We start from the raw sequence: 27,726 nt of genomic DNA on the forward strand, positions 1-27,726 counted from the left end.
AAGACTGTCCCAGTCAGTTTCCTGGGTCCCTGACTTGTTATCCTTCCCCCATCACAGGCTCCCCAGGGAAGAGACTGTCTTATTCATTTCTGACCTTTGTTGAACCCCTGTAGCCTTGCCCTACAGAACTCAGTAAATATTTGAACTTTTGATTTGTTCTTGAAACAAATCTTACCAGCCTCTCCCCCATCCTTCCCCTGACCCACCAGGATGGTTTGGCTGGTTGGGAGAAGGGGATCACAGTTACTATGCACAATGCACTGTTCTTCAGACTCTTTACACATATTCTGCTGTGTCACCCTCACTGGTCCCTAGTCTGGGGCAGGAGCTCTTAGTATTCCTGATTTCCATATGAACAGATGCCGAGCGTTCTATCATCTGCCCAAGGACTGAGACACAACTAATAAGTCACCTAACCGGTCTTCTCATTCACGTTTAACCTGTCTTACCCCCAAGTCCACACAACCTTATCACTTGAAATAGACCACTGAGTAACAATTCCCACCTTCAAAGAATAAACACATTTGCCTTCTACTTCATAAATGCTAATAAGTGTAGCTCAAGTAACTGTGTAAGGAAAAGAAATTATTGGTTCTTGTTTCGCCACTGAATTTTTCATTCGGATCAGGAGTAGGTGACAACGTAACTGCTATAATGATGTACATGTTGGGTATCCTGAATCCCTGATTTCTCGATTTCCTTTCCCAAAGATGAGAATCCAGTTACTGTATGAATGGGGATGGGCTAGAGGAATTGGGAGTGTTGGGAGGGAAGGAACTCACTAGAAGACACCCTTTTGAGCAGTTTGGATGAAATTAGATCCATTTTATCAGCTCTCAGCCCATTTGGAGTCATTTGCTCTACAGCCGGTGCACAGAGGGAAGTATTTCCCAGCTTGAGTTGTTGACTCTTTCTCATTGATTCTGAGTAATTTCAGGTTTTTGTTACCGCTCCTGAAAAGTCAAACTCCTGTGGTTTCTATTATTTTCTTGAGGGACTGAAGAGTAACATAGTCATAAACTACCTGCTACAAGCGCAGAAAATGCTTGGTATTAATATGTAACATTAGACCAGTTGCCCTTGCTGCTCTGCTCAACTCTCCATGAAGTTTACCCCTTTGTATAGGAAAGAGCCGTGACTTTGGAGTCAGACAGCCTGGGTTCAGATTCTACATTTTTTAGTTGTGTGTACTTGGGTAAGCCAGTTCCACTGAACTGTTTCCTCTTCTGGAAGACAGGATCATAGTACATCTTACAAGGTGCTTCTGTGGGTCAAATGAAATAATATTTAGAAACATAATACAGTGCCGGACACTCTATAAATGTTAGTTCCTCCAAAGCACCCTCCCCTCTAATCAATGTAATGCATTGCAGTCTTTTACTGTGTTTATTGAAACTTAGTAATTGTGTGTATTTTTCAGTCTCCCTCTTTTCAGTCTCCCTCGGTCTTCAGAGCCTTTTTTCATTTTCCTGCATGCTATGCCCACATGTGAATTTATTAACTAATTCTGTGTTAGGAAAATGTGTACCAAACCTGTTTCTTCTTTTATGCATTCTTGAAAAGTTGAATGATTGTCAGAATTCTGTAAGTTGGATCATGTGCTACATGCAGTCATTTAAAAGGACCCTTTTAGTGAGTTGGGCCTTTCTTGAAGCAGAGCTCACCAGTAATGACTTCCACATTTACCTTCCCTATCTTTACTACTTTCAGCTGACTGCTTTGCTTGTTCTGATCAGAATCCCGGGAATTGACGTCCACTCGAGAAATTCCTACAGATGTTCCAGCCTCCGTCTAGTCCGGAGAGCCACAGGAAGGTGGAGGTCTTGTAAAACAGCCACCTTCTTAGTCTGTTTCCTATATACCCTGCAGCAGTGTTGACTTTTGAGAGTCTGAATTTACCATCTCTGGGTCTCTGGTCCGGCACACTTTTCCTGGTTAACTCACATGACTTGGCGTTTACACATGGACACCTGGGACAATCTGTCTTTGCCTCAGAGCATTAAGTAACACAGTTTGGAGCGGACTTAAAACTTTTTTTCCCCTCATAAATTGGGCCCTGAGCATCTTTCATAAATCAGGAATGTTTCTTGGAAATGTAATTCTCACTAAACTCAGTCCCAAGGGTATGTCTCTATAAAAGCACATTCTTATTTGTTCTGTCAAAACAAATGCATTTGATGATTTTAATAGCATTGATCGAAACATGATTGAACAGGAAAGCATGCCCGTTATAAATAGATCAGTTTGATATTAATCCACATTCAAAGCATAAATATGAAACACCAGATAGCTCTAGGAAAATCTTTATCATATTTTAGGCAAAATGTTCTAGTTAGTCATGAGTCTGAAGGAATCCTTGATTTTTAAAAAATGTGTGTCAAAACTGGAGGTGTTCCTATAAAAAATTGCTGATACCTATGCAGAGTTGGGGGTGGGGGGAATTGTGACTTTCCACCCACAGTGTGATCCTAGGCAAGCCAGTGGGTTGTATTTTAATAGAGGATTAACTATTACATGACACTTTTGACCTATTTTGAGTTTCATTAGAGAAGTAACAGCTTACCTACCACTTGTTGAATTTTGTTCCAGACACTGCCAGATACCTTCCATTTTCCTGCTACAGTAACCCTGCGAGATTGTTTTTACTCTATAGTGGAGCGGGTTGAGGCCAGGTGGTGTTAGATAATGAACATGAAGTCAGAGAGCTAGCTGCCCAACAGTGGCTGATGTGGGCTCGTCTTGTGATGGCACCAGTTCTCTTGCCAGGCCACTCAGGAGACTAAAGCCCTCCTTGCTTTGGAACCTTTATCTTTTCTTTTTAAAATTTTATTTATTTATTCATGAGCGACAGAGAGAGAGAGAGACATAGGCAGAGGGAGAAGGTGGCTCCATGCAGGGAGCCCGATGTGGGACTCGATCCTGGGACTCTAGGATCACGCCCTGAGCTGAAGGCAGACGCTTAACCACTGAGCCACCCAGGTGTCCTGGGACCTTTATCTTTTCTTTTCGACATTTAAGGATAAAGTTGCTTGGCACATGGCTTCTAGGGATCTGAAAAACTTGCTTGGAATTCCTGAAGCTTCTCATATTCACAAAACTGCCCATTGCTGTGGTACTTAAGTTTTTGCTCATAAATTTTGATCTAAGGTATAGAAATTACGATGGAGTTGCTGTGTAATTTTCACTTAATTTTTAGATACAGATCACATTTTAGCGTTGATTACTGTGCTTTAGGCTTATGAATATAGGAGCTTTATTTAAAGTGTGACATGTGAGTCCACTTCTCATGATGAGTACTAATGTAGAGAATTGTTGAATCACTATATTGTGCACCTGAAGCCAATAGTGTTAGTATGCTGTTAACTATACTGGAATTAAAATAAAAAACCTAGGCATGCTCCGGTGGCTCAGGGGTTGAGCATCTGCTTTTGGCTCAGGGTGTGATCCCGGAGTCCCGGGGTCGAGTTTTATGCATCGGGCTCCTTGCATGGTGCCTGCTTCTCCCTCTACCTCTCTCCCTGCCTCTCTCTGTATCTCATGAATAAATAAAATCTTTTAAAACATAAATAAAAGTGAAAAAATAAAAAAAATAATAAGACGTTAAATGTAAGCTGGAGTGAGTTTAGTTATTGTAATAACTTATTGATAAATAAAATGGGCCCATGGTCTTCCCCCCCCCCCCCCCGTGATCTTTCATAGAAATGTTTTCTAAGTGACTTTATGAGGATTTTTTTTTTCTCTGTCTCTGCAAACAATGAGTCCCTCCTCCTTGTGTGGAAGTCCATTGGCAAGTGCAGCTTTTACGAAGTCGGTTCCTCAGGAGCGTGTACTGCTCCAACTTGTTCTGTGTAGGGGCTCACATCCAAAGTACATTTCTACCCCAAGACTGCAATCAGATTATGTAGCCTGCTTGTTAATTTTTGCTGATTATGCTTGCTTCTTAATGATTTGCAGCGAAATAAAGCTTTATCATAGGTGGTATGGCAAGAACAAAGATTTTTTTCTAAATACAGTTGGAACTAGAAATTGTCCACATATCACAATAATGGCCATCAACATATATTTATTTCCTCCCCTTTCTTACATAGAATAAAGCTTAAGGCACACATGGGTGTACTGCTTTGGGTTGTTTTTCTTTTAAATTTGTTACAAAATCCAGTTGGGCATAAGATATGGCAATATTTTATATGTATTTTACATGTCATTAGTGGGAGTGAGTTCTTTCTTGTTTTGTTATTAAAATAGTATCAGATGTAAAGAAGATGTGGTTTATGTATACAGTGGAATATTACCCAGCCATTAGAAACGACAAATACCCACCATTTGCTTCAATGTGGATGGAACTGGAGTGTATTATGCTGAGTGAAGTAAGTCAATCGGAGAAGGACAAACATTACATGTTCTCATTCATTTGGGGAATATAAATAATAGTGAAAGGGAATATAAGGGAAGGGAGAAGAAATGTGTGGGAAATATCAGAAAGGGAGACAGAACATAAAGACTCCTAACTCTGGGAAACGAACTAGGGGTGGTGGAAGGGGAGGAGGGCGGGGGATGAATGGGTGACGGGCAATGAGAGGGGCACTTGATGGGATGAGCACTGGGTGTTATTCTGTATGTTGGTAAATTGGACACCAATAAAAAATAAATTTATCATTAAAAAAATAGTATCAGATGAACTGTTAAGGGATTGTTCCTTCCTAAAAATCTGTTTCTCTGCTAGCCAGCTTTATGATGTCCTTTTGGGCACTAAGTGTGCAGGGAAGTGCAGGGTTAGATTGATTTGGAGTAATTTCTTTTTGAAAGAATTTGTGCCAATTCTTTTTCCTCTCCAAAAGAAATGGTTTCGGAGCATGGGCTCCTTGCCTAATGTCAATTCCATAAGGCTCCTCTTTTTTTTTTTGCCTTGCCCCCCCTCCTTCCCCTCATAACTGGACTTTGCCACGAGGAAGATGTGTACCTATAATCAGGCATTTCTTTCCTGTAGGGTTATTTGTCATTCCAGACAGCATGGAGCAGAAGAACAGGCTTGAGTGGGGGGAAGGCAAAGTTATATAAACTTTATTCATAGTTAAATATTTGCTTCCAGGGAAGGTGAAAAATGCTTTGTACTTTTTCCTTTGGCTTTTTTCCTCTAAGAGAGCTTGTCATGCAACAACACAAAAAAGTGGCCAAAGGCGGAGAAAACTCTTCTCTTTTCCATGTTGGTTTGTTTTTATTGTAAGACAAACCTTTCATGTTTTATTGTTACAAAGTTTAAACGTGGCCTAGAGGTGCCAATCTTTAGTGGAAACAGCTGCAGAGTGGGTGTCCCCAGATCAGGTGGGACTTTCTTTGAAGCAACATGTTGCCTTTTAAAACAAATCCAGCATGTGAGAACTTGAGCCTGTGAAACTCATCAGTGGCTCCACCGTTGCTAATCTCTCAAATAACCGAGATAGCTAAGTTTAAGTAAAACATTGGCATTGAAAAATCAGTTTCCATATTCTATTCTTCTGAAGAGGACAGTCTTGTTATTTTGGGTCTTAAAAATATAGAAACGATGTTGGGGAGGGGAAATCACTCTTCAGAATTGAAGAGGTAGTAGCCCAGTTGAACACCACAGAGCACACTCCATCTATTGGTTAGTCTGACCTAGGATTTGGATCTCAGACTTGCAGATAGCTGCCTTTGCTGGGAGCAGAACCAGGTGGTTGGGGTATATACCTGAGCTTAAGTGTCTAGGGTAAAATTTCCTGTTCTGTATTGAGTGATGTTGAAACATTTCTCATCTCCGTGGTGAGCGATGCTGGTAGCAGTGGGTTACCATCATTCTTGGTCTACTACTTGGAAAAGTTGAGCATCAGAGAGCTTTCTTTCCTTGGGGAAAAATAGGAGAGACAGGCATGGAGTCAGAGGGACAAGAAAAATGCTGAAATATTTTCCTTTTGGGCTTTTGATTTGTTTGCCAAAAAATTGCCTTCCAGATGGAGAAGACCAAAAGCTCTGATTGTAAGCCATTATGTTTTTACTGGCCTACCTCCCCATCCCATTGCCTGGTTTGAAATCTGTAAGCCAGTCCAAATCCTTTACCTCATTTTCTAGTACCAATTTACTGTCTTACTCATCTTCCAGCTGCAAGGGGGTGAGGCATGTTGCTTTGAAATTGAACCCGGTGCCATTTTATAAACTGGGCAACAGCAGATTCTCACCAAGGAGTATCAATCGTGATAGCTCGCATTTCTCTAAAGCTCTGGAATCTCACCTACCAGATGGACTTGTGTCTGTGACGTGTGCAGTAGGATTAGTTTGGGAATGAATCTGAACAAGCCCTTTTGGCCTTGTGCAGACTTGTTACTGCCCTGGTTGCCGAGCGTTCTGGGCTGTTGCGTGGGAAGCACAGTTTGGTTTTTGGCTCTATCTTCACTGGCAGTAGAAATCTTGACACTCCAATTTTCCCTTGGGAGGATAGTGATTGTTCCGGGGTTGAAATTGTAGGGCCAGTGTCAAGACATAGTGGGTAGAGTGGCTTTGGAGTCTGGTAGACCTTGGCCCCATTCACTGTTATACCCCTAACTAAACAGAGTATCCCTGAGCAAAGTATTTTCTGCATCGGAAAAAATAAGGGATAATCCTGTATCAGGTTGTCATTTGGTTTGACAGAGAATTTGGGGGTGGGAAGGGGAGAGAATGGTGGGTACTCATGGGAAATACCAAAATGTTAGTTCCTTTTCCTTCAAATGATGTTAGCTTTGAACAGAGTTAACTATTGTGGTCTGTAAACTGACTAGTTTTCCACCAGATTATAAATTATACGGACATCAGGGTGAACTTAGTAATTTTCAGATACTGCATTTCAAAGTTGGGCACTAAACCTAATGCAGGGTCTTTGGACAGGGCAAAGTAATGATTTTTAATTAAAATTCATATTTGTCTAGGATTCAGTCATAGGAAAGAAACATACACCATGGCCACACATACGTGTCAGGAGAGAATGATCAGAAATCATTCTGAGTAAGTTGCATAAATACTTTCTTCAGGCCACCATCAGCTTGGTGATTGCATAATTATGTGACTTAGCTTGCTTACTTGTGCTAAAGTTCTGTGTTTGGAGCAGAGGTTAGGCTGGTTGACCAGGGAGTACTATGAATGTTTATACTGCAGTAACCTACAGTCATGGTTAGACTGGGAAGAAGCTCTTGGGATTCCAACAGCACAAATTGGAAAACTATTAAGGCAAAGTGAGAATTGGAATTTTTTGGTGGTGCTTAATTATCAAGAGATTGGTTGGGGGCTCAGTTGGACTCTGGAGTAGACGCTTTATATAAAGAGCCTCAATACTCTGAGGTCTAAAAGCAATGGTCAAGTCTGGAGAAAAAATACATAATCAGATCTCGGTGTGTTTCCTTGATATATATAACTTACTTTTTCAATAATGGAAAAATGAGTTTACCTCAAAGTTTGGGACATGTATTGATCGCTACAGTACCAGGGGTGATTTATTTTATTTTATTTTTTTGCCCTAAAATGGTACCATAGACAAAAAAATATCTTTTAATGGTTCTACATTCATCTTAACACATCTTATGAAAAAGATATAACTAGCGCTCAAAGCTATAATTACACCAATGTTATTTACGTTCAAGCCAAATTCATTTATTTAAATACGTGCTTTGATTTTCTTTTTCTTTTTTTAAAGAAAACGATGGAGCAGTCCTGGTGGTTCAGCGGTTTAGCGCCGCCTTCAGCCCAGGACGTGATCCTGGAGACCCGGGATCGAGTCCCATGTTGGGCTCCCTGCATGGAGCCTGCTTCTCCCTCTGCCTGTGTCTCTGCCCCTCCCCCTCTCTGTGTATTCTCATGAATAAATAAATAAAATCTTTTAAAGAAAAAAAAAAAGATGAATTGTGAAGGTGGTGTAGATTTAGCAAAAATTGTGATGGCAGCACTAGGATGACCAAAGTTTGAGAAATACTGGTAAAAATAGGGGTCTAGTCTTTTTCCTCCACAAGCTTAGATTCCTGTGAGGTGTTTTTTTTTTTTTTGTTTGTTTGTTTTGTTTTTTGTTTTAGATTTTATTTATTCATGGGAGACAGAGAGAGGCAGAGACATAGGCAGAGGGAGAAGCAGGCTCCCTCTGGGATCCTGATGCAGGACTTGATCCCAGGACCCTGGGATCACGACCTGAGCCAAAGGCAGACGCTCAACCACTGATCCACCCAGGTGTTCCAGTTCCTGTGATGTTTGATTGAAATTAGGTATTTAATTTTTTTTTCTGCCAGACAATTATAATACGCTTGCATTTGTTCTTTTATTTTGACCGATAGTGGTTGAAAATGCTGTATGAGTGTAAACAAGGGAAGGGAATTGATCTCCACATTTGGGCCTTTTGAGGAAATTCTTTCCCTCTGTCTGGTTACTCTGACTTGTGTCTGACATGCGACAGCCTTTGGGAATGTTCTGGATCACTTCTTTCCCTATTCCTCAAAAAGTAGCCATCACTCAAAATGCTAAAATGACAAGGGGAGCTTCCAGTCGGCATTGTTTATCTAATGTTCTGTCTCTGGCACCCCTAAGGAAGATGGCTAGGAGAGCCCAAGAAGCCAGACGCTATTTGCAAGTGGAGCAGAGAGCGTCTACTCAAGAACTGTCTCTTGGCTCATTCCCCTACCCTGCCAGACTTGTCTAGACAGAATTGGGAATAAAGTTTCTATCCTCTATTGTAGGCAGAAGGACCCAAGGCATCTATAAAGCCTCTGATGATAAGAAGGTCAGAAATGAGAAAATCAATTCAGTACCAAATTATTTAAGAAACAATTTGTTTTACAGATGTTCATATTTATGAAATGTTCATTTTACTTTTGTTAAATTATTATTATAAGACTTAACGTGTTTTTCCTCCCTCTTGTAGGTACTGGTTTTGGATTAGGACTTGTTTTCTCACTTACCTTCTTTAAAAGTAAGTGTGAATTTTACTGCCTTTTCACATAATGTCCTAGTGTGCATACACACATAACAGGCACACTTCTGGAGGACACAGCTTCGTGGTTGCCACCCATCCGTTTATGGGGTTAGGTAGGCCGCTGTCAAAGGTGCTAGGCAGAGAATGTGGACTCTGAAGAGGTCAGAATGGGTTGGGCACCTCCGGAGTTCCCCCTGGGTGTTGAGTCAGGGTGCCTGATAACTTCAATATGATATCATCCAAAAAGCCTGTACTTTATGCCAGTGAGTCATTTGGCCAAATCTGCATGCACAAATATTTCTAATTAATTATAATCTTTTCTAAAGGAACTTGAAAATGAGAGTCCTGCTGGTCATAAAAACAAGTGGACCAGAAATACACATGCTTTTTGGCCAGAAATTCTCCTAAGCAAGAGGCAGACAATATCCCTTTCACTCTGTGGAAGAACTTCTGAAGGTTTGGCTATTGAACAGAAGCCAGAGGGGTCACTTTGACCCCTTTCTGTGAAGAATGAGTGGGGAATACATTAGAGAATCATAATTAATTCACAGACCTGATACAAAACAGTCATTTATAGTATTGTCATAAATAAGCCTTATGGCTTACCGCACAAGTTCACATGGTTCCATTTAAAATTCAAGCACCTTACTGAAAGGTGGTATTTCTGATAAGAAATTAGTTAGAATAAGCAAATGATTAGAATAGATAAAGAAAAATTCAAAGGTTCAACCATGTCCACTGTTTTCATATTGCACCACTTTTTTTTTTTAAGATTTTATTTATTTACTCATGAGAGACACAGAGAGGCAGAGACACAGGCAGAGGGAGAAACAGGCTCCACGCAGGGAGCCTGATGTGGGACTCGATCCCGGGTCTCCAGGATCGCTCCCTGGGCTGAGGGCAGCACTAAACCGCTGAGCCATCCGGGCTGCCCTGCACCACTTGTTAAGACCTTGAACCTAGCAGCATAGGTACTTGGTAAATATTTGCTAAATTAGTAAATTCACTAATAGGCTCCCTTTCCTGGTTTTTAGCTGTTGATTAAATATCGATAGAAATGTATGGTGTCTTGTAGTCATCAATAGGATGCATGTTGAATATTTTTTGAACTCTAAGCAAATGTATTTAAGCCACAGAAAAAGCTTTATCTTCTCTTAATGGTTCCCTATTGGGATTTTCCTTTTTCTGCTCACTAGGAAGAATGTGGCCATTAGCCTTTGGTTCTGGCATGGGATTGGGAATGGCCTACTCCAACTGTCAGCATGATTTCCAGGCTCCATATCTTCTACATGGAAAATATGTCAAAGTACGTACAGAATTGATATTTCTCTTTCTTTTCTTTTTTTTTTTTTTAAGATTTTATTTATTCACGAGAGACACAGAGAGACAGAGACACAGGCAGAGGGAGAAGCAGGCTCCATGCAAGGAGCCTGATGTGGGACTCGATCCTGGGACTTGAGGATCATGCCCTGAGCTGAAGGCAGTTGCTTAACCACTGAGCCACCCAGGCATCTCAATATTTCTCTTTCTGTTAAAAGCAAAGAATTTCTCCAGAGTCCTTGAAGAATTCTTTGGAGCACATATAATTAATAAACTAGGTGTGTCATCATAGTACCACTAAGCTCCTAATTGCTTTTTGACCTTTAGAGATGTTAGCACCGATATGGTGCCTGAAGTCCTTCCCTCCCACTGTACTTTGAGATGTACCTGTGCATTCACTTATACACTTTTATGTTAGTGAGTGGAACTGATGAACCTGCCTGGGTGTTTATCATCACTGTACAGTAGATTTGTCTTAAATATCTGTAAGTAGCATTTATGTTCAAGATCTGAGTGCCCTGTCAACAGCTCACACATGCTCAGGCTAAACCTAAAGACAGCTGGGACTCAACATTATTCCGCTTTTTATTGAGGAGGGTGGGTTCTTGACTGTAAGTCCTTGTGGTGTACAGATGGATTTTTAATAATGTGGACAAGATGAAAACTTGTAGCACGCACCTCCGCAGGGAGAAGGTAGCACATCTGCTGAGGTTCTCCCCATTGCCTTACGTTAGATGATTGATTACTGTGGGGTTTGGGGAAAGGATCATGGGAGGCCAAGTGCTCAAGGACAGGGTGGTATTCATTTTTGTATCCCCAGGGCCTGGAACAAAGTAGACACTCAAATAAATATGAAATGAATGAGTGAAGTAAACTATATATCCTATTAGATGTGCTTGAGGCCTTGGGTTTACTAAGGCCTACTCTTCGTAGCAACACCAGCTTCAGTGAAGAGCATCCCGTTGCCTGGATGTGTAAAACCATCTCCTTTCTGGGTCACCCTTGAGCTAGAGTTAGTTGCTTTGATCTGGGCAGCAGCAGGGAGCTGGTGGGAAGGGCCCCGAAGCCGGGAGTCTGGGGTTTGGTCCTGGGCCACCCACCACTTGCTTCCTATGTGATCTTGAGTTTTTACTTCTGAGTTTCTGTCTCCTGTCTGTAAAACGAAGGTAATAATTCCTGCCTACGTGGTTGCTGTGAGAATTTGTTGTGAAAATGTTTTTAAGCTGTGAAGTGCTATACCAATAAGAATGTTGGTGATAGTAGTGGAGGCCAGCCCAGAAAGGGTGATTGACTTGCACCATAATAACAAGTGGAGTGGAAGATGTGGTACAATTGATTGTCCCAGTTCTGGTCAAGAGCTGTAGCCGGAAGGGTCACCAAATTTCCACCGACAGGACCCACCGCAGCTCAGTAGCCTCTGTCTTATTTTTTTTTTAATTTTTATTTATTTATGATAGTCACAGAGAGAGGCAGAGACACAGGCAGAGGGAGAAGCAGGCTCCATGCACCGGAAGCCCGATGTGGGATTCGATCCCGGGTCTCCAGGATCGCGCCCTGGGCCAAAGGCAGGCGCCAAACCGCTGCGGCACCCAGGGATCCCAGTAGCCTCTGTCTTAGAACCTGCTCAGGTCGCCAACTGCCGGCCGAGCCACCAGCCTACGTGTGCTCAGCAACAGAACTGGAGTAGGGGGCAGTTGTCTGGCCAGGAGGCCTGGCAGCCCTCCGTGTTAGTGAGCCATCGCTGCGCCAGCGCCCGGGTGGGGTCATCATAGGGACAGTGCGAGAAGAGGCGCAGCTGCCTGGCACCGCAGCCGACGACAGGCAGTTTCCACCGCTCCCGGACCCTTTTTTTTTTGGCACCACAGCTGGATTGGGGAGAGAACAGAAAGGATAGGAGCGGAGCTTCAGGTCTTTTCTTTGTTCAGAATATTTTCATTGTTCCAAACTGAGTTGTCGTGGATGATGGCTCAGGGGTGACTATATGCATATCATACATTTCATGGCTGGGAGCTACTATGGCAAACACTGTTCCTTTTTAACAGCCTTGTATGTACTGCTTCAAAATGGCCTTGTAACCTTACCTGGACTTGAGTCTGTGCTCCTGTGTGCTCATCCTCCATTCTCTGAAGAGAGGAGCACAGCACAGGGCTGTTTCAAGGTAGTCATTTTATGGTAGTTGTCTGTTGAGTGCCTGCTGTGCCTTTGCGAGGCCCTCCTAGGTGCCTTGCCTTCTGTTCTTTCTCGAGACCTCCCTCCCAGTAGGTTAGTGGGAGAGGTTCTACTTTTCCCTCTTTCAGCAGATGAGGAAACACAGTCTTCCCGAGGTTAAGGAAGTTGCACAAGGTCCCATCAGTAGTTGGCTATGTGATTGCAGAGCCGTGCTGTGTCCGCTCACCTGTGGTGCGGCCCTTTGATGAGTTTTAGGAATAGTCGTCCGGATACTGACTATTTAGTCCTGCTCTGGTCCTCTCCCTCTGTCCTCCCCTCAGGTTTAGGGAGCCACTCTTGAGGCCCTGGGAGGGGCGTTTACAGTCGTCTTGTTGTAAAGCAAACAGGGTGTTAAGGTTTGGGGCCCATCGATCCCTTAGGTCAGCGATGGTTGTCAAAATGCTGTCTGCACACTTGTAATCAGAGTGTCCTTACTTTCCAGGAGCAGGAGCAGTGACTTACACCTGAGAACATCCCAGTGGGAGGAAAAGAGAAACCATGTTTATTCCTCAGGAATACTGAAGTGCCCTGGAGTGAGCTGACATTCTTCTGTAACAATGTTATCAGTAATGCTTTAAACTCCAGCGCACTGTTTATGTATTTGAAACGAAGTCTGTTTCTTGTTTTGTATTTTCTCTCTGGAAATCGCAAGGAGGTGGTCTTAAAGGAAATAAATTAAAAATAGGCAGCCCATGCATTGCCTGCGTTTCTTTGCCTTTGGTCTTTGAGCCTAAGGATGGCTGTATTTGAACTGCCAGCAGCTGTAACCTCCTGGTCCCCGCCTCGCACAGAGCCTTCCCGAAATCACAGCTGGTGTGCACCCTTTCCACCACCCGCCCCTGGTCCCCTGCCGGGTTGTGTTCAAAACTGCCTCCACCTCATTTAGTTGGTGCTTGGAGGTGGCCGCTGCCTTGTCTGCTGATGATGACAGACATCTCAAGGAACCTTGTCTTGCTGCAGCAGCTCTGTGAGACCCGCATGTCGCGGCCCGTCGGCTGTGGCTGCCGCTCGCAGGCGGATGGTGGCTGTACAGAAGGGTGCACACCCGAGCGGCGGTGGCAGTGGCTCACTCCATCCATGTCACGGTTTCCTGCTGCTTCATGGGGCTGGACACGGTCCAGGCTTCAGTGCAGGGGGCTTTGCCCCAGGGGATGGGGACAGCTGGTGGCATGTCTTCCTGGTAGGGTCGATTTTATCTTCACACAGCAGCTGAAGGTTGTGGACGGAGGGGCCACTTGTCATGCCCCTCCCTGAGTTCATCCCTTTGGTTTCACTGGAACCCGGGAGGCTGGACTTACAAGTAATATCATGGCCATTTCTTCTGAAAATGTACAGAAACCCAGAGGGAGCTCAGGCTTTCCTACTGTGTTTCTGTCTTTACAATAAAAAGAAGATGGGCAGAGCTTGACCCCACTTTATCCTGTACATGTGGACTGAGCAGCTTGTGTGAGCCAGGCACCATTCCAGGCAGCAGAGACAGATGGAAAGGTAAGACACAAGCCCCTGCCCTCGAGGTGCTTAGCATGTGCTGGAAAACCGGGTACGCAGACTCTTGATGCTGAAGCAGAGGGGCGTAGGAGTACAGAGGAACCAAGGAGAAGGAGCAGCGAGGTGTCCTTCGGATGGCCTGGCGGAGGAGGGAATACCACGGACTGATACTTAGAGTTGATGTGGACATTCGAGCCCCCGAGAAAGAACAGGAAGGTGGCTTATGTAAAGGCGCAGAATCGCGCAGTGTGTATGGTGTTTGGGAAAGTCCGAGGGGGTCTGTGGAGCCAGAGCACGGGGGGCCAGGTGGGGTGGGGTGGGGGCCGGCAGTGGGGTGGAACCAGTGTCTGAGCCCAGTTGTGGAACCTTGATTACACGGTTCTTGCCAGCATCGTAATGAGTAGATTCAGGGTAGAAATACCCTCTCTTTTTTTCCCTCCTTCCTCCTTCATCCCATCCCCCTTTCCAAAAAGGTATGCTAAGGGATCCCTGGGTGGCGCAGCGGTTTTATGCCTGCCTTTGGCCCAGGGCGCGATCCTGGAGACCCGGGATCGAATCCCACGTCAGGCTCCCGGTGCATGGAGCCTGCTTCTCCCTCTGCCTGTGTCTCTGCCTCTCTCTCTCTCTGTATGACTATCATAAATAAAAAAAAAAATTTAAAAAAAAAAGATTAAAAAAAAAAAAAAAAACAAAAAGGTATGCTAAGCTCTGGACCAGAGCAGGCAGCAGTGGCTCTCTGCCCTGAAACCATCCAGACTCCTCTGCTCTGTGGGCCTTTTTGTTTATTTGAATCACTTAAAGCCCAAAGTGGGCCTGAGCCCAGGACTCTAAGTCACAGCCATGGCTCGCCATAGCCATCTGCTGTTTTCCACTCTGCCCCCTTCATTCCGTGATCAAGACAACCTATGTCGTTCAAAGAAAAATACCTCTGCAACCTGTTTCATCCCTTACTCGTCTTCACATTTGCTTTAAGAGTTATTATTTCCCTCCAGTTTTTCTGTATTTATTCAGGCAGAGAGAAGAATAATAGGTCCCTTTCCAAAAAAGAAGAAAACAGAAAACACAGCATGCCCACTGGTTCTCTGGATAATGTCAGGAGAATACGGAATGAAAATGAACACCGGAAGCCAGCTTCCCTATTTCGTTATAGTCATGGGCTTGGGCATTATGTTTGGAGGGTCCCTTTGCCCAGCATCGTTGAGTCGCCACTTACGTGTTTGAGAAACTGGTCAGCTCTGTGAGCGAATGATTCTGGGCAAAGGCCGGCCAAAGGAAGCATTGACTATTTGCTTTAATTCCAGAGTACTTTGTATTCCTGCCTTGTAGCTCTTTGGAGCAGAGACTGGCCCAAAGCACAGTACTCAATCTTGTCCCCACTCCCTGCCCCCATCCCAAATCAACCTTCAGAAAGTTCCAGCTCTTTGGCAAAGGCACACATTCTGTTCTACTTTAAGTTTCATCAGAAATTCAAGTCCTCCGAGGCTCTTTTCCCTTGTGGGGCCGTGAAACTTTGACTTTGCTTCTTGTCTGCTCTTCTGGAACCAAATACAAGGAAATTCATGGGTTTGGGGAGAGAGTGATGGGAACCCAACTGGGCACAGGATACTAGGATAAAGCTGTGGCGCCCTGAAAGTGGCCTGCTCTGCCAACATATATAAATTCATACAGTCTGAGCTTGACACTGTATAATTTGGCCCAGAACAATATGTATTTTGAACTCATTTAGGTGAATGACTTTGGCATTCCAAGTACCCACTGGGGGAGTCTTTATCAGGCTGCATTTGCCTTATGCAGAAATAGGTCTTTGTTCTGAAAAATGGCCTCAGAACACACTTTGTCTCCTTAAGTGAGTGTCATCCTCTCTCACCCATTCCAAAAGATCCAAGAATGCAGTCTTGAAATCTTGCTTGTAGGAAATGCAGAGATTGGTAATGAAGGAGATATCTTTGTAGACTTAGTTTTCCCAAGACTCACTGTTTACATTTTTTTTTTTAATGTAACCAAGCCATAATTACATTTTACTTGTTGTGGTTCCATCTGATTGTATTGTTGAAGGACTATTTTTGAATCTGTCCAAATAAACTCTGCAAACTACTTCCACAAGGATGTACTCCATGGGGCTGGAGCAGCCTTCATCCTGAGCGTACAGAGACACAAACAGTTTCCCACTGCATGCTTTCTAATTACATAAATGCAGAAAGGTGGAAGGGAGAAAGTGGAAATTCTAAGTACCAAAAAGAATGTTAAGTTTAGAAATAAGCTCATCTGGAAGCTATCACCACTTTTTTCCTTAAGTGTGCTGCAAGCACCACTTCCCCTCGGACACCAAAGGATGAGGTCGGGGTGAGCACAGGCCTGGGCAGGAGCAGGGCAGAGGTTCCCGTGTTCACCGCGCAGCCTGTGTGTGGAGCTGGTGTGACAATCTGTGATCACTATTAGAGCCAGAAGTGTCCCCAAGGAAGAGGACCGATGGGGAGCAAGGAAGAGGTGGGAGGACTCTAGGAAAGAGCATAGGACTTAGAGGAGCAGGGTTGGGGCTGTGGGGGTCCAAGTTCCCATTCCACCACTTAGCTGCCGGATGACTCCCTTCTCTGCAAAGGGACAAAAAAGAATCCCTACCATATAGGCTTTGGGAGTACATATATGTGCTAACACAAGTATTAAAAAGAGGTGAGGGACGCCTGGGTGGCTCAGTGGTTGCACGTCTGCCTTCAGCTCAGGGTGTGATCCTGGAGTCCCGGGATCGAGTCCCACATCGGGCTCCTTGCAGGGAGCCTGCTTCTCCCTCTGCCTGTGTCTCTGCCTCTCTCTGTGTCTCATGAATCAATAAATAAAATCTTTTATAAAAAATAAATAAAAAGAGGTGGTTGCTATTTGAGTCAGAATGGAGTACACTGTATTTATTATTAAGGGTGGGTAGGGGACTGTCCCAGAACAGAATGGGTGTAATCCTAAGGCTCAAGGAGTCTGGTTTTTTTTTTTTTTTTTTTTAAGATTTTATTTATTTTTTCATGAGAGACACAGAGAGAGAGGCAGAGACACAGGCAGAGGGAGAAGCAGGCTTCCTGTGGGGAGGCCAATGTGGGACTTGATCCCAGGCCCCTGGGATCACGCCTTGAGCCAAAGGCAGACACTTAACCACTGAGCCACCCAGGCATCCTGGGAGTCCAGTTCTTAAGAGTCTAAATTAGCAAGATCTGAGAGGGAATGGATGTCTCAAAGGAATTTCGTGTAATAAACTGAAAGTAGTTAGAAAACACTGCATCTTCATGAGTATTAGTGTCCTTTGTTTTCACTCTGCTCCATTGAGATACGCGTGCGCAAAGCCACTGTGGCATCTCCCTTCTGTAACTACCTGTAGCTAACACAGAGTTACTCAATGAGCACGGGGTACGCTGGGAGGGGCAGGAGGACAGGGGACACTAAGGAATAGGAAGGGAACTTGAGACCTCCTTGGGGAGCTTCGGGCATGGTAGGAGGCGGCACCGCGAGTGAACATTTGTGTTCAGGATATTTGGCTTTAATTGTGCGATCCTCAGGTTGGAGCACAGAGCCAGGAGATGCGAGTGGGGGAAGGCGATGTCAAGAATTCTTGGAGGAATTCAGGAGTGGGCAGGAGAAGAGTCTTTAATAGGGGAGAAACTGGGACTAGAAAAAGGAGCCCATTATCAACTGTCAGCCGAGTCATCTTTCCCTATTCCTGGTCCAGCCAGTCTGAGCCAGGCAGAGCTTAATTTGATCACTTCGAGTGACTATATAATAGTATTTATGGGGCACATAGTGGTGACAGTTAGTGTTCTAAGGCTTTATATACATCATGATGCTTAATTTTTATAACACACCCAATGAGAGAAGTACTCATATCCTCATTTTATAGAAGAAGAAACGGGGCAGCCCAGGTGGCTCAGCAGTTAAGCGCTGCCTTCAGCCCAGGGCGTGATCCTGGGGTCCCGGGATCGAATCCCACGTTGGGCTCCCTGCGTGGAGCCTGCTTCTCCCTCTGCCTGTGTCTCTGCCTCTCTCTCTCTGTGTGTCTCTCATGAATAAATAAAATGTTTTTTTAAAAAAAGAAACAGCTTTGGAAAGGATAAATGAACTTGCCCAAGGACAAACAGCCAAGAGGTGATACAGGCAGGATTTTTATCTGATTCCAGAACCTAAGCTCTTAACTACTCAGTTGTAAACTGTTCAAACTGACGAGGGTCAAAAAAATAAATAAATAAACTGACGAGGGTCATTCAAAGGGGCTCTCGATCCAGTTTAAGTCTGATTTGACACACTTGAACTATTGAAATCCGTTCCATTAAGTTTAAACTGATAAGAACAAGTTGATCCAATTTGAAATCAGCTGTCTTTATTTAAAAAACAATTCCTGTTTATTAATCAGAAACATAATTGGGAATCAGAGCTTCCTTGCAAACATGAGGAAGCATCATGACATTTTATTGACCCGGGCATTTTAAAAACTACACTTTTCAATTAGTTTTTTTTAAGACATTATTTACAAATAGTAAAATGTACCTGTCGCCTGGTTTGAAAATGAAAACCCTCTTTACAGTGTATACTGGTGATATTTATACTACCTTTATACTCTACTTTTAAGAGGCTAAATTTTTTTTAAAGATTGTATTTATTCATTCATGAGAGACAGAAACAGAGAGAGAGAGAGAGAGAGAGAGAGAGGCAGAGACACAGGCAGAGATAGAAGCAGGCTCCAGGGAGCACAATGTGAGACTCAATCCTGGGACCCCAGGATCATGCCCTGGGCTGAAGGCAGGTGCTCAACTACTGAGCCACCCAGGGATCCCTGAGGATAAATATTTTTGTAACTTGATTTGATAAAATTTTACATTTACAGAAAAGTTGTGAAAATAAGGGACTCCTTTGTACGTTTTACCCATGTTCACCAATTGTTCACACTCTTCCTTGTCCACTGTACCATTCTGTGTATCTCTCTGTGTGTGTGCAGTATTTTTGAGCCATATGAGAGTAAGATGGAGACATCATGTCCATAGACACATAAATATTTCAGTGTATGTTTTCTAAGAATAAGGAGATTCATAGGTAACCACAGTACAATTATCAAAATCAGGGAATTAATAGGTGCCCAGCTGGCTCAGTCAGTAGAGCATGCAACTCTTAAACTCAGGGTCATGAGTGCGAGCCCCACGTTGGGTGTAGAGATGGTTTAAAAATAAAATCTTTAAAAACAAGGGGCGCCTGAGTGGCTCAGTCTCCGACGTTTAGCTCAAGTGCTGATTTCCGGGTCGTGAGTTCGAGCCCTGTGTCGGGTTCTGCGCTGAGTGCACAGTCTGCTTGAGATTCTCTCCCTCTCCCTGTACCCCTCCTCCTGCTCACATGCACTCGTGGTCTCATGGGCGTGCAAGCTCACTCAAGTAAACAAGCACAGTCTTTAAAAAAATAAATAAATCAGGGAATTGACATTAATACAGTAGTATCCTCCAATCCACAGTACATGTTAAATTTTGTGAATTGTCAGAACAACACATCTTCCTGCCCTTTGCTCAGTCCAGACTCATGCGCTGTATTTAGTCGTCAAGTCTCTTTTTTTTTTTTTAATTATTTATTTATGATAGTCACAGAGAGAGAGAGAGAGGCAGAGACACAGGCAGAGGGAGAAGCAGGCTCCATGCACCGGGAGCCCAATGTGGGATTCGATCCCGGGTCTCCAGGATCGTGCCCTGGGCCAAATGCAGGCACCAAACCGCTGCGCCACCCAGGGATCCCCAAGTCTCTTTCTTTTTTTTTTTTAAGTCTCTTTCTTTAATCCAGAACCGTTCATCAGCTTTTCTTCTTGCTCTTGACATTTTTGATGAGGACAAACCAGTTGCTTTGTAGAGTGTTCCTCAGTTGGGTTTGCCTGTGGTTTCCTCACGATTCATGATTAAATTTAGGTTTTGCAGTTTGGGCAGAGATGTATCTTTCTGATGCATGGATGTCCACGTGTCTTCACAGTAGTGCAGTGAACTTCGCTCACTTGGTGTAAGGGCTGCTGGCTTAGTGTCTCCAGTATACATTTATTATTTTTCTTTGTAATTAATAAATAAATTATGGGGGAGATGCTTTTGACACCGTACATATCCTGTTCCTCATCAAGCCATTGTGATTTTTAGCATCCGGTGGCAATTTCCAGAATTCATTATTTTTCATGACTTGACGTCATTATGAGGAAGAACTTTCCCTTCCTCCCAAGCTATTTGTTCATTTATTTCTATCATTATGGACTCATGGGGTCTCACTTTATTAAATTGATTATAATCCATGATTGTCAACATTTGTTTCTCAGATTATCCAGGTACGTCTGTTAGGAGCTCTTCCAAGCTGGCACCTGTTTTCTTCTGACATACCCACTCCATAAGGACAAGGTAGTCCAGACTCTTCCAGTATTTTCTTTACCCCAGCCTTGGAATCCTGCCATTTCTCCAGGGAGCCCTGGTTCCTTTTAGGGGAGAGTTGTGCCCATTTCTGTCCATGTGTCACTGTTCCGCAGAGCCAGGAAATAGGTGTGTGGGTGCATGTATGTGACCTTGAGTTTGTACTGATAACTAAAGTCCCAGACCTAGGGTTTTGTCTGGCCTTAGCCCATCCCAGTTTGTAACTCCCTTATCTAGCAGTGAGAAACCTGGCTTTGGGGATTTAATTGCTAAAGAGCAGTATTTATTATCCGTGATATCTACTTGGCTCCTGTGTGTTGATGAGTGGAAATCCTCTGTGATCCCCGAGAGGCGGAGTATGAGTGCCCTCTGGTCTCTCGGCGTGTCCTTTTTCCTTACCTTCTACCTGTTCTGCTGTCTACACCTCTGGAAGTGATCATGACCCAGAGTACAGTTTTTCTTGTCCTAATAATTATGAAACAGTTTTATCCATAAGGATAAATTTTCAGTTAGGGAGCTGAGTTTAATGTTCCATACATTTTCAAAACCCCTAAATTAACTTTTTTTTTTTTTTTTTAAGTGGGTGGCTCTGGGCGCCTGGGTGGCTCAGATGGTTTAGTGTCTGCCTTTGGCTCAGGTCATGATCCCAGAGTCCCAGGATCGAGCCCCACATTGGGCTCCCTGCTCGGCAGGAAGTCTCCTTCTCCCTATGACCTTCCCCCATCTCGTGCTCTCTCTCTCTCACTCTTTCTCTCCCAAATAAATAAATAGAATCATTAAGTGGGTGGCCCTGACTGATCATTTGTATGGGTCAGTGACTTTCAATTAGAAGAAAGGCTTCCCCAGGTTTTTACTATAGAGCATCCTCTGTTCTCTTCTAAGCTGCTTCCCTAGGTCACTGTGTAATCATGAGAAAGTCACTCGATCTCTCTGGGCCTCATTGTAAGACGGCTGTAATGATCCCTTCCTGCCACACTACACATGTGAGGTCATGCGTGCACCGTGTTATTTTGGAGAAAAGTGGGACAGCCCACTAAATAATATTTCACGATATAATCAACTATGTAACAAAGTATGACCAGGTGAATCATTTTGCCATTTAAAATGGACATACATCAATATCACACGACAGACTCTTTTTATTTATTTTATTTTATTATTATTTTTTAGATCTCATTTATTTATTCATGAGAGACAGAGAGAGAAGCAGGTTTCATGCAGGGAGCCTGATGTGGGACTCGATCCTGGGACTCCAGGATCATGCCCTGGGCCAAAGGCAGACGCTCAACCACTGAGCCACCCAGGCGTCCCGACAGACTCTTTTTAGCACAGAAATAAAGACTTCACTTCCTCTTCACTCTATGGTGGACTTTGTGCACAAAATTCAAGTTCCACTTGTTTTACCAGGAAAAGTCCTCCTGTCCAGGGGTATAAGGTAATTACAGATCTTTCCTTGATCCCTTCTTCCTTTTTTTTTTGTTTTAAGATTTTATTTATTGATTCACGAGAGACACAGAGAGGCAGAGACACAGGCAGAGGGAGAAGCAGGCTCCACGCAGGGACCTCGATGTGGGACTGGATCCCAGGACCCCAGGATCACACCCTAAGCCAAAGGCAGATGCTCAACCACTGAGCCGCCCAGGCGTCCCACCTTGATCCCTTAAAGACCAGGAGATAGAGCCATAGAAGGTGAACGTTAGAACATGTCGGTCAGTAGCCACATCCTTCCAGGTTTCTTGACTCCACTCCATGGGCCCCAGAAACCAGTCATAAAGCTGCTTTTTGGGCTGAACCCAAGCCTTGTTCAGTCAAGGTGGGGGGGTCTTGGGGGATTTCTTTTACCTTACCAGAATCTCTGTAAGACTTGCGGTGGCCTCTCAACCTCCAGCCTCACCCCCTTACCCCAGGTTTTTTTTTTTTTTTTTTTAAGATTTAATTCTTAAGTATCTCTATACCTAACATGGGGCTCAAACTCACAACCCCGAGGAGGGCCCTGGCTGACTCAGTAGAGCATGCGACTCTTGATCTTGGGGTCATGGGTTCGAGCTCCACATTGGGTATAGAGATTACTTAAAGTTAAAATCTTGCGGGGATCCCTGGGTGGCTCAGCGGTTTGGCGCCTGCCTTTGGCCCAGGGTGCGATCCTGGAGTCCCGGGATCGAGTCCCGCATCGGGCTCCCGGCATGGAGCCTGCTTCTCCCTCTGCCTCTCTCTCTCTATCATAAATAAAAATAAATCTTTAAAAAAATAAAATAAAATAAAATAAAATAAAATAAAATAAAATAAAATCTTGGGGTACCTGGGTGGCTCAGCAGTTGACTGTCTGCCTTCGGCTCAGGTCATGACCCCGGGGTCCTGGGATCGAGTCCCACAGCGGGCTCACTGTAGGGAGCCTGCTTCTCCTTCTGCTATGTCTCTGCCTCCCTCTCTGCGTCACTCATGAGTAAGAAAATTTAAAAAATCTTTAAAATGAAATAAAATCTTAAAAAAACAAACAACTCTGAGTTCAAGAGTTGCATATTCTACCGATGAAGCCAGCCAGGTGCCTCCTGAACCCCCAGAAGTTTTAACACTGTTTTGCACCCATTGTTCATAAATTCTCAGCAGCTCCCCAGTAATGCACAGGGTCTCAGTCCAAATTTCTTTGCTTAGCATTCAAGACCCTCCACCAACCAGCTCCTACCTCGGCCTCCTCTGCCCACTGCCCTCTCCAGAGTAAGTTAAAGGCTAAGGGCCTGAGCTCTGGAGCCACACTTTGGGGGTGGTGGGGGTGGTGGTGAGGGTTTGAATTCCAGTTTGGACACTTACTCGCTGTGGGGTCCTGGAAGTTACTTACTCTGTCCGTGCCTTGCTTTCCTCATCTGTAAACGGGAACGGTGATGATTCCTTCAAAAGGTTACTAGGAGAATAAATTCATCAACATATGACTTCGTTACTCTAGGAGAAGCCTTTTGCCTGGTCCCTGGCCTACAGTCATGTTGGGTTATATCATAATTTCCCCCCTTTATTCTCCACACAGCAGCCTGTTTATAACAGAAATTGGATTATGTCAGTCACCTGCTCAAAACCTTCCGGTGGCCTTTCATCCCATTTGGAGAAAAAGCCAGTCAATCCAGTGGACTCCAAAGACCCTGCAAGGTGTGGCCCTCCCGGTACCTGCCTGACCTTGACTCTTACCACCCTCTCCCTGGTTCCTCTGCTCCAGTCGTTCTGTCCTCGCTGTGCCTGACCACACTGGCAGGCTTCCACCTCGGGGCCTTGTACTTGCTGTCCTCGGCTGGTGGTCTCTGACCGCTCTTCGCCCAGGTACCCACAGAGCTCATGCCCTAGTCTCCTTCCAGTCTCTACCCGATGTCTCGTGCTCAGCGAGATCTTCCCTGACCACTCTGGTCTTTCTGACCCTACACATACACCCTAACCCACCTCTCTGCTTTATTTTTCTCTCCAGCATTTCCCACAACCTCGGCACCTACATGGTTGGTTGGCCATCTGTCTCTTCTCGCTGGGATGTACGCTCCCTGAGGGCAGGGATTGGGGTTTGTTTCACTGCTGTATCCTTAGCCAGCACGCGGTGGGCACTCGATAAATATTTGCTGAGTAAGTGAATAGTAGTCTATTAACTCTATTGCCATAAAACTCATTATTTATTCCTGAGACACGTTTCCCTAGGGGTGACATTTTCAGTCACCCACGTTTCATCTCCACATGTACCCATTTGGTGGTGACTGTCTAGAGGAGCGATGTGAAGGATTCTGGGGCTGTATCTGGGCCAAGCCCAGGGGTGTTAACATTACTATCATCTGCTGTAGTGCTGTGGAGGCCTGGGGGCCACACGTTTGCCAAATACAAACTTCCTTTCCTGGCTTTTTCTTTCTTAGTATGGACTGCTTTCCTGACTTGCACAAGCCCCCCCCCCCCTTTTTTAAGATTTATTTATGTATGTATGTATTTATTTATTTATTTATCTATCTATTTATTTATTTATGATAGAGAGAGGCAGAGACACAGGAGGAGGGAGAAGCAGGCTCCATGCTGGGAGCCTGACGCGGGACTCGATCCTGAGACTCGATCCCGGGACTCCAGGATTGCGCCCTGGGCCAAAGGCAGGTGCCAAACCGCTGAGCCACCCAGGGATTCCCCCACCCCCCTTTTTCTTTAGTGATTTTATGTACTTATTTGAGAGAGCATGAGCAGGGGGAGTGGCAGAGGGAGAGAGAGAAGCAGGCTCTCCTCTGAGCAGAGAGCTAGATGTGGGGCTCCATCCAGGACCCTGAGATCATGACCTGAGCCACAGGCAGACGCTTCACCAACTGAGCCACCCAAGCGCTCCTGACTGGCTCAAGTCTTGCTCACATCTCCAGCCCCTGTTCAAATCCTGCCTCCTCCATCGAGCCTTTCTTAGGCATGTCAGCCCCCTGGGACTTTGCTACTTCTCATTGTCTGTGTGTCTGTCCTTTCCCCTTACCGGGCAGGCCTTGTGCCTTCTTCTGTCCCTGTACCTCCCGCTGTGCTGGACACTTAAAGGAAGTGGTTAAAGAAAGACATTTTAATCACACTTTTTGGGGAGGTAAATGATAAACGTCTGCAAACTAGCTTAAGATTGTAAAATACTCAGGACGCCTGGGCGGCTCAGTGGTTGAGCATCTGCCTTTGGCTTAGGTCATGATCCTAGAGACCCGGGATCGAGTCCCACCTTGGGCTTCCCACAGGGAGCCTGCTTCTCTCTCTGCCTGTGTCTCTGCCTCTCTCTCTCTGTATCTCTCATGAATAAATAAATAAAATCATTAAAAAAAAAAGATTGCGAGAAACTCAGAGATTCCAAGGACAGGTGCGTGTCAAGGATGTACAGGGCAAGACCCAAGCCCTCGTCAGCTTCTTCAGGAGCCAGACATCTCTAGAATTACACTCAGACCATGATTGTGCCGCCCAGTGTGGCCCCAGTGCAGATTCCTCCAGAGAGCATCTGATGGGTGCAGCCTGGCTCACCGCCCACTGGGGTCTGGCCTGCCTGAGCGGGAGGGCGGGTTCCACGAGGACACTCACTGCCAGATGGCCCTGTCTGTTTGCAGATGTAGCAGGAGGCCGTGTCCCCAGGAGAGGGGCTGCACAGAGACCCCCCCAGATGATATGCTTCTGTGCCTTTTTCTCCCTGAGTTCCCATGTTCCTAAAAAGGGTACTTTTCAATGAATTTATCTGGAGTACAGAAACCTTAAGAAAGAAGGTGGTTCTTGTTCTGTAGGATGGTAAATCTATGCCCAGAAGGACCAACTCTTGAGGAGGGAGAGAAGCTCTCCTCTCTGTGGGCTTGCGTGGACATGGGAGCTGAGAAATGGAAGAAATGATGTGAGAAAACAATGGGCAAATGACGGTGTCCAGGAAATGACTTCCCTGGTGTGACCCGCCCTGCTCACTGTGTTCACCGTGAGCAGCAGGGTGACGCACACGTGCCCCTTTCCTGACAGCCCCGCTCGGGCGCTGCCACAGGGGAGGGGGGAGAAAGCAAACAGGTGCGGGGCAAGGGGGTGGCTGGGCACAGCCCCCAGCACCCCACCCCTGGCAACATCAGGGCGTCCACAGTCAGAGCAGAGGTACAGCTGGGACCACCTTGCGAGGCTGCCTGCCTGGGTGCGGGAGGGACAGCCACTGGGCTCGGGTGGACCTGGGCTGAAATTTCTCACAAATTTCCAGAATTCGGTTCTCGTCTCTGACCGTCTTCTCGCCCTCATCTCCCCCCCCATTCTTAGCACTTGGTCACTCTTTCTGATGCTTGGCCTCCCGCCCCCGCCAACAAAAGGGTATTGCTTTTTTTTTTTTTTTTTTAGATTTTATTTATTCATGAAAGACACACACAGAGAGAGAGAGAGAGAGAGGCAGAGACACAGGCAGAGGGAGAAGCAGGCTCCATGCAGGGAGCCCGACGTGGGACTCGATTCCAGGTCCCCAGGATCAGGCCCTGGGCTGAAGACAGGCTCTAAACCGCTGAGCCACCCGGGTTGCCCCCAAAAGGGTATTTCAAATTTGTCTGTGGGGCCCCGGGCCCTCCCCTGGGGCCTCCCCTGGGGGCTCTCCGGTCCAGCCAGCGCCATCCCTCTGCAGACGCTGGAGAGCATCACCACCTTCTCCTCCCGCTTTCTCTGAGCCCAAGGTGGGGGCCAGAGCCTTCCTGAGGCTCCAGAGGCAGGAGGAGGGGGAGGAGGAGGAGGAGGAGGCCGAGGCCAGAGGACACAGCCCAGGGGGCGGGCTCAGAGTCAGAATATCTGATTCTGCTCCTGCACCTGCTCCCACGCTGCGCAGACTCGGGCAAATCCCTTCGTCCAGGGCCCAGGGTCACAGCAGCCGCTCCGCTTCCTGAGAGCGGGTCTTGCCGGTCCGCGCTGCTCCGCGTGCGTGGCTGTGGCTCTCGGTGAGCCTGCCGTTGGCTGCTCTTAAAATTCGTCTCTCACAGATGAAGAAACAGGCTCAGGAAGTGCAGGAGTTGAGAAAGGGGAGGAGGAAGCCTGTGCCAAAAGCCTAGGGGTGGCCCAGGGACCCCGACCCCCGCCTTCCCTCTGCTACGTAGGAACCTTCCTGAGATGGTTTCAACCTGGGGAGCGCGGGGTGTTTTCCAGAAACGGTGCCAAGCACTTTGCACCCATTTACTCCTGGAATCCTGACTCATCACCTCCCTACCTTCCATGTCCCCTCTGAGCCGCCTCCTGGGGCTCCCTCGTCCCACCGCCCCCTCTGGCTTACTTAGTTCTTCACAGCACTTGATGATGGGAAACCCATTCACCTGCTCATGCGGGCTCTGCTCCGAGTCCCAGGACGCTCGCCTCTCAGGGGCTGGGACCTTACGGGTCGGGTCCCCTGCTGTGTCCTCACACTCTGTGCCTTCTGGCGCACCGTAGGCACCATGAGTATTTGTTAAGTAAGTGAATGAGTCCTGACCAGCAACTCTGTGGGGTGCCATGACCAGGTACGCTTGGCAGGGGAGGAACCCGGGGCCCAGGCAGGAAACAGCTTGAACGGAGTCACGGAGTCAGCCGGTGATGGAGCGAGGATTCAGACCCAAGCAGGAAGGCTCCAGAACCTTCTGTGATGAGTCCTAGCAGCCCCTCCCAGCTGCAGACGCGGAAGCGTGGAGATGCTTGGTCTTTATCTCATAGGAGAGGGAGGGACCGAGCATCTCCCGGGCCGGTACCAGCCCCTGATTGAGTGGGCCGGACTGGGAAGGAAGGGCTTTTGCTTGTTTTCACTCTCCAGGAGAGTGCAGAGGTTTGCACCCCTGTCGAGGCCGGGCTGACGGGATTAGAGGAAACAGCTGGCCCGAGCCCGTGCCCTGCGGGAGGGAGCTCACATTCCCGGGACTCGGGGAGGGAGCAGCTCCCCACAGC

The 27,726-nt window shown here is 45.9% G+C and overlaps 2 protein-coding genes across 3 annotated transcripts in view; both read left to right on the forward strand.

The window, feature by feature from the left end:
* The window catches only part of MICOS10 (mitochondrial contact site and cristae organizing system subunit 10), a 34,599-nt gene extending 21,437 nt beyond the window's left edge, over window positions 1–13,162 (forward strand). Inside the window, exons 2-4 of the mRNA XM_055331413.1 lie at window positions 8,891–8,938; window positions 10,138–10,247; window positions 12,912–13,162. Coding sequence (XP_055187388.1) covers window positions 8,891–8,938; window positions 10,138–10,247; window positions 12,912–12,926 — 173 coding nt within the window. The 3' untranslated portion in view covers window positions 12,927–13,162. The remainder of the gene's footprint in view (window positions 1–8,890; window positions 8,939–10,137; window positions 10,248–12,911) is intronic.
* The window catches only part of NBL1 (NBL1, DAN family BMP antagonist), a 62,770-nt gene that overhangs the window by 21,414 nt on the left and 13,630 nt on the right, over window positions 1–27,726 (forward strand). The window contains exon 1 of one of the 2 annotated variants that reach the window (XM_055331410.1): window positions 23,384–23,490. The exons of the other annotated variant lie outside the window; for it this stretch is intronic. Within the exon in view, the coding sequence (XP_055187385.1) occupies window positions 23,399–23,490 (92 nt within the window). The 5' untranslated portion in view covers window positions 23,384–23,398. Of the gene's footprint in view, window positions 1–23,383; window positions 23,491–27,726 lie in introns of those variants that run through there. 2 annotated transcript variants of the gene reach the window in all.

The sequence above is a fragment of the Nyctereutes procyonoides genome, unplaced genomic scaffold, assembly GCF_905146905.1.
Source record: "Nyctereutes procyonoides isolate TBG_1078 unplaced genomic scaffold, NYPRO_anot_genome, whole genome shotgun sequence".
Classification (NCBI taxonomy): Eukaryota; Metazoa; Chordata; class Mammalia; order Carnivora; family Canidae; genus Nyctereutes; species Nyctereutes procyonoides.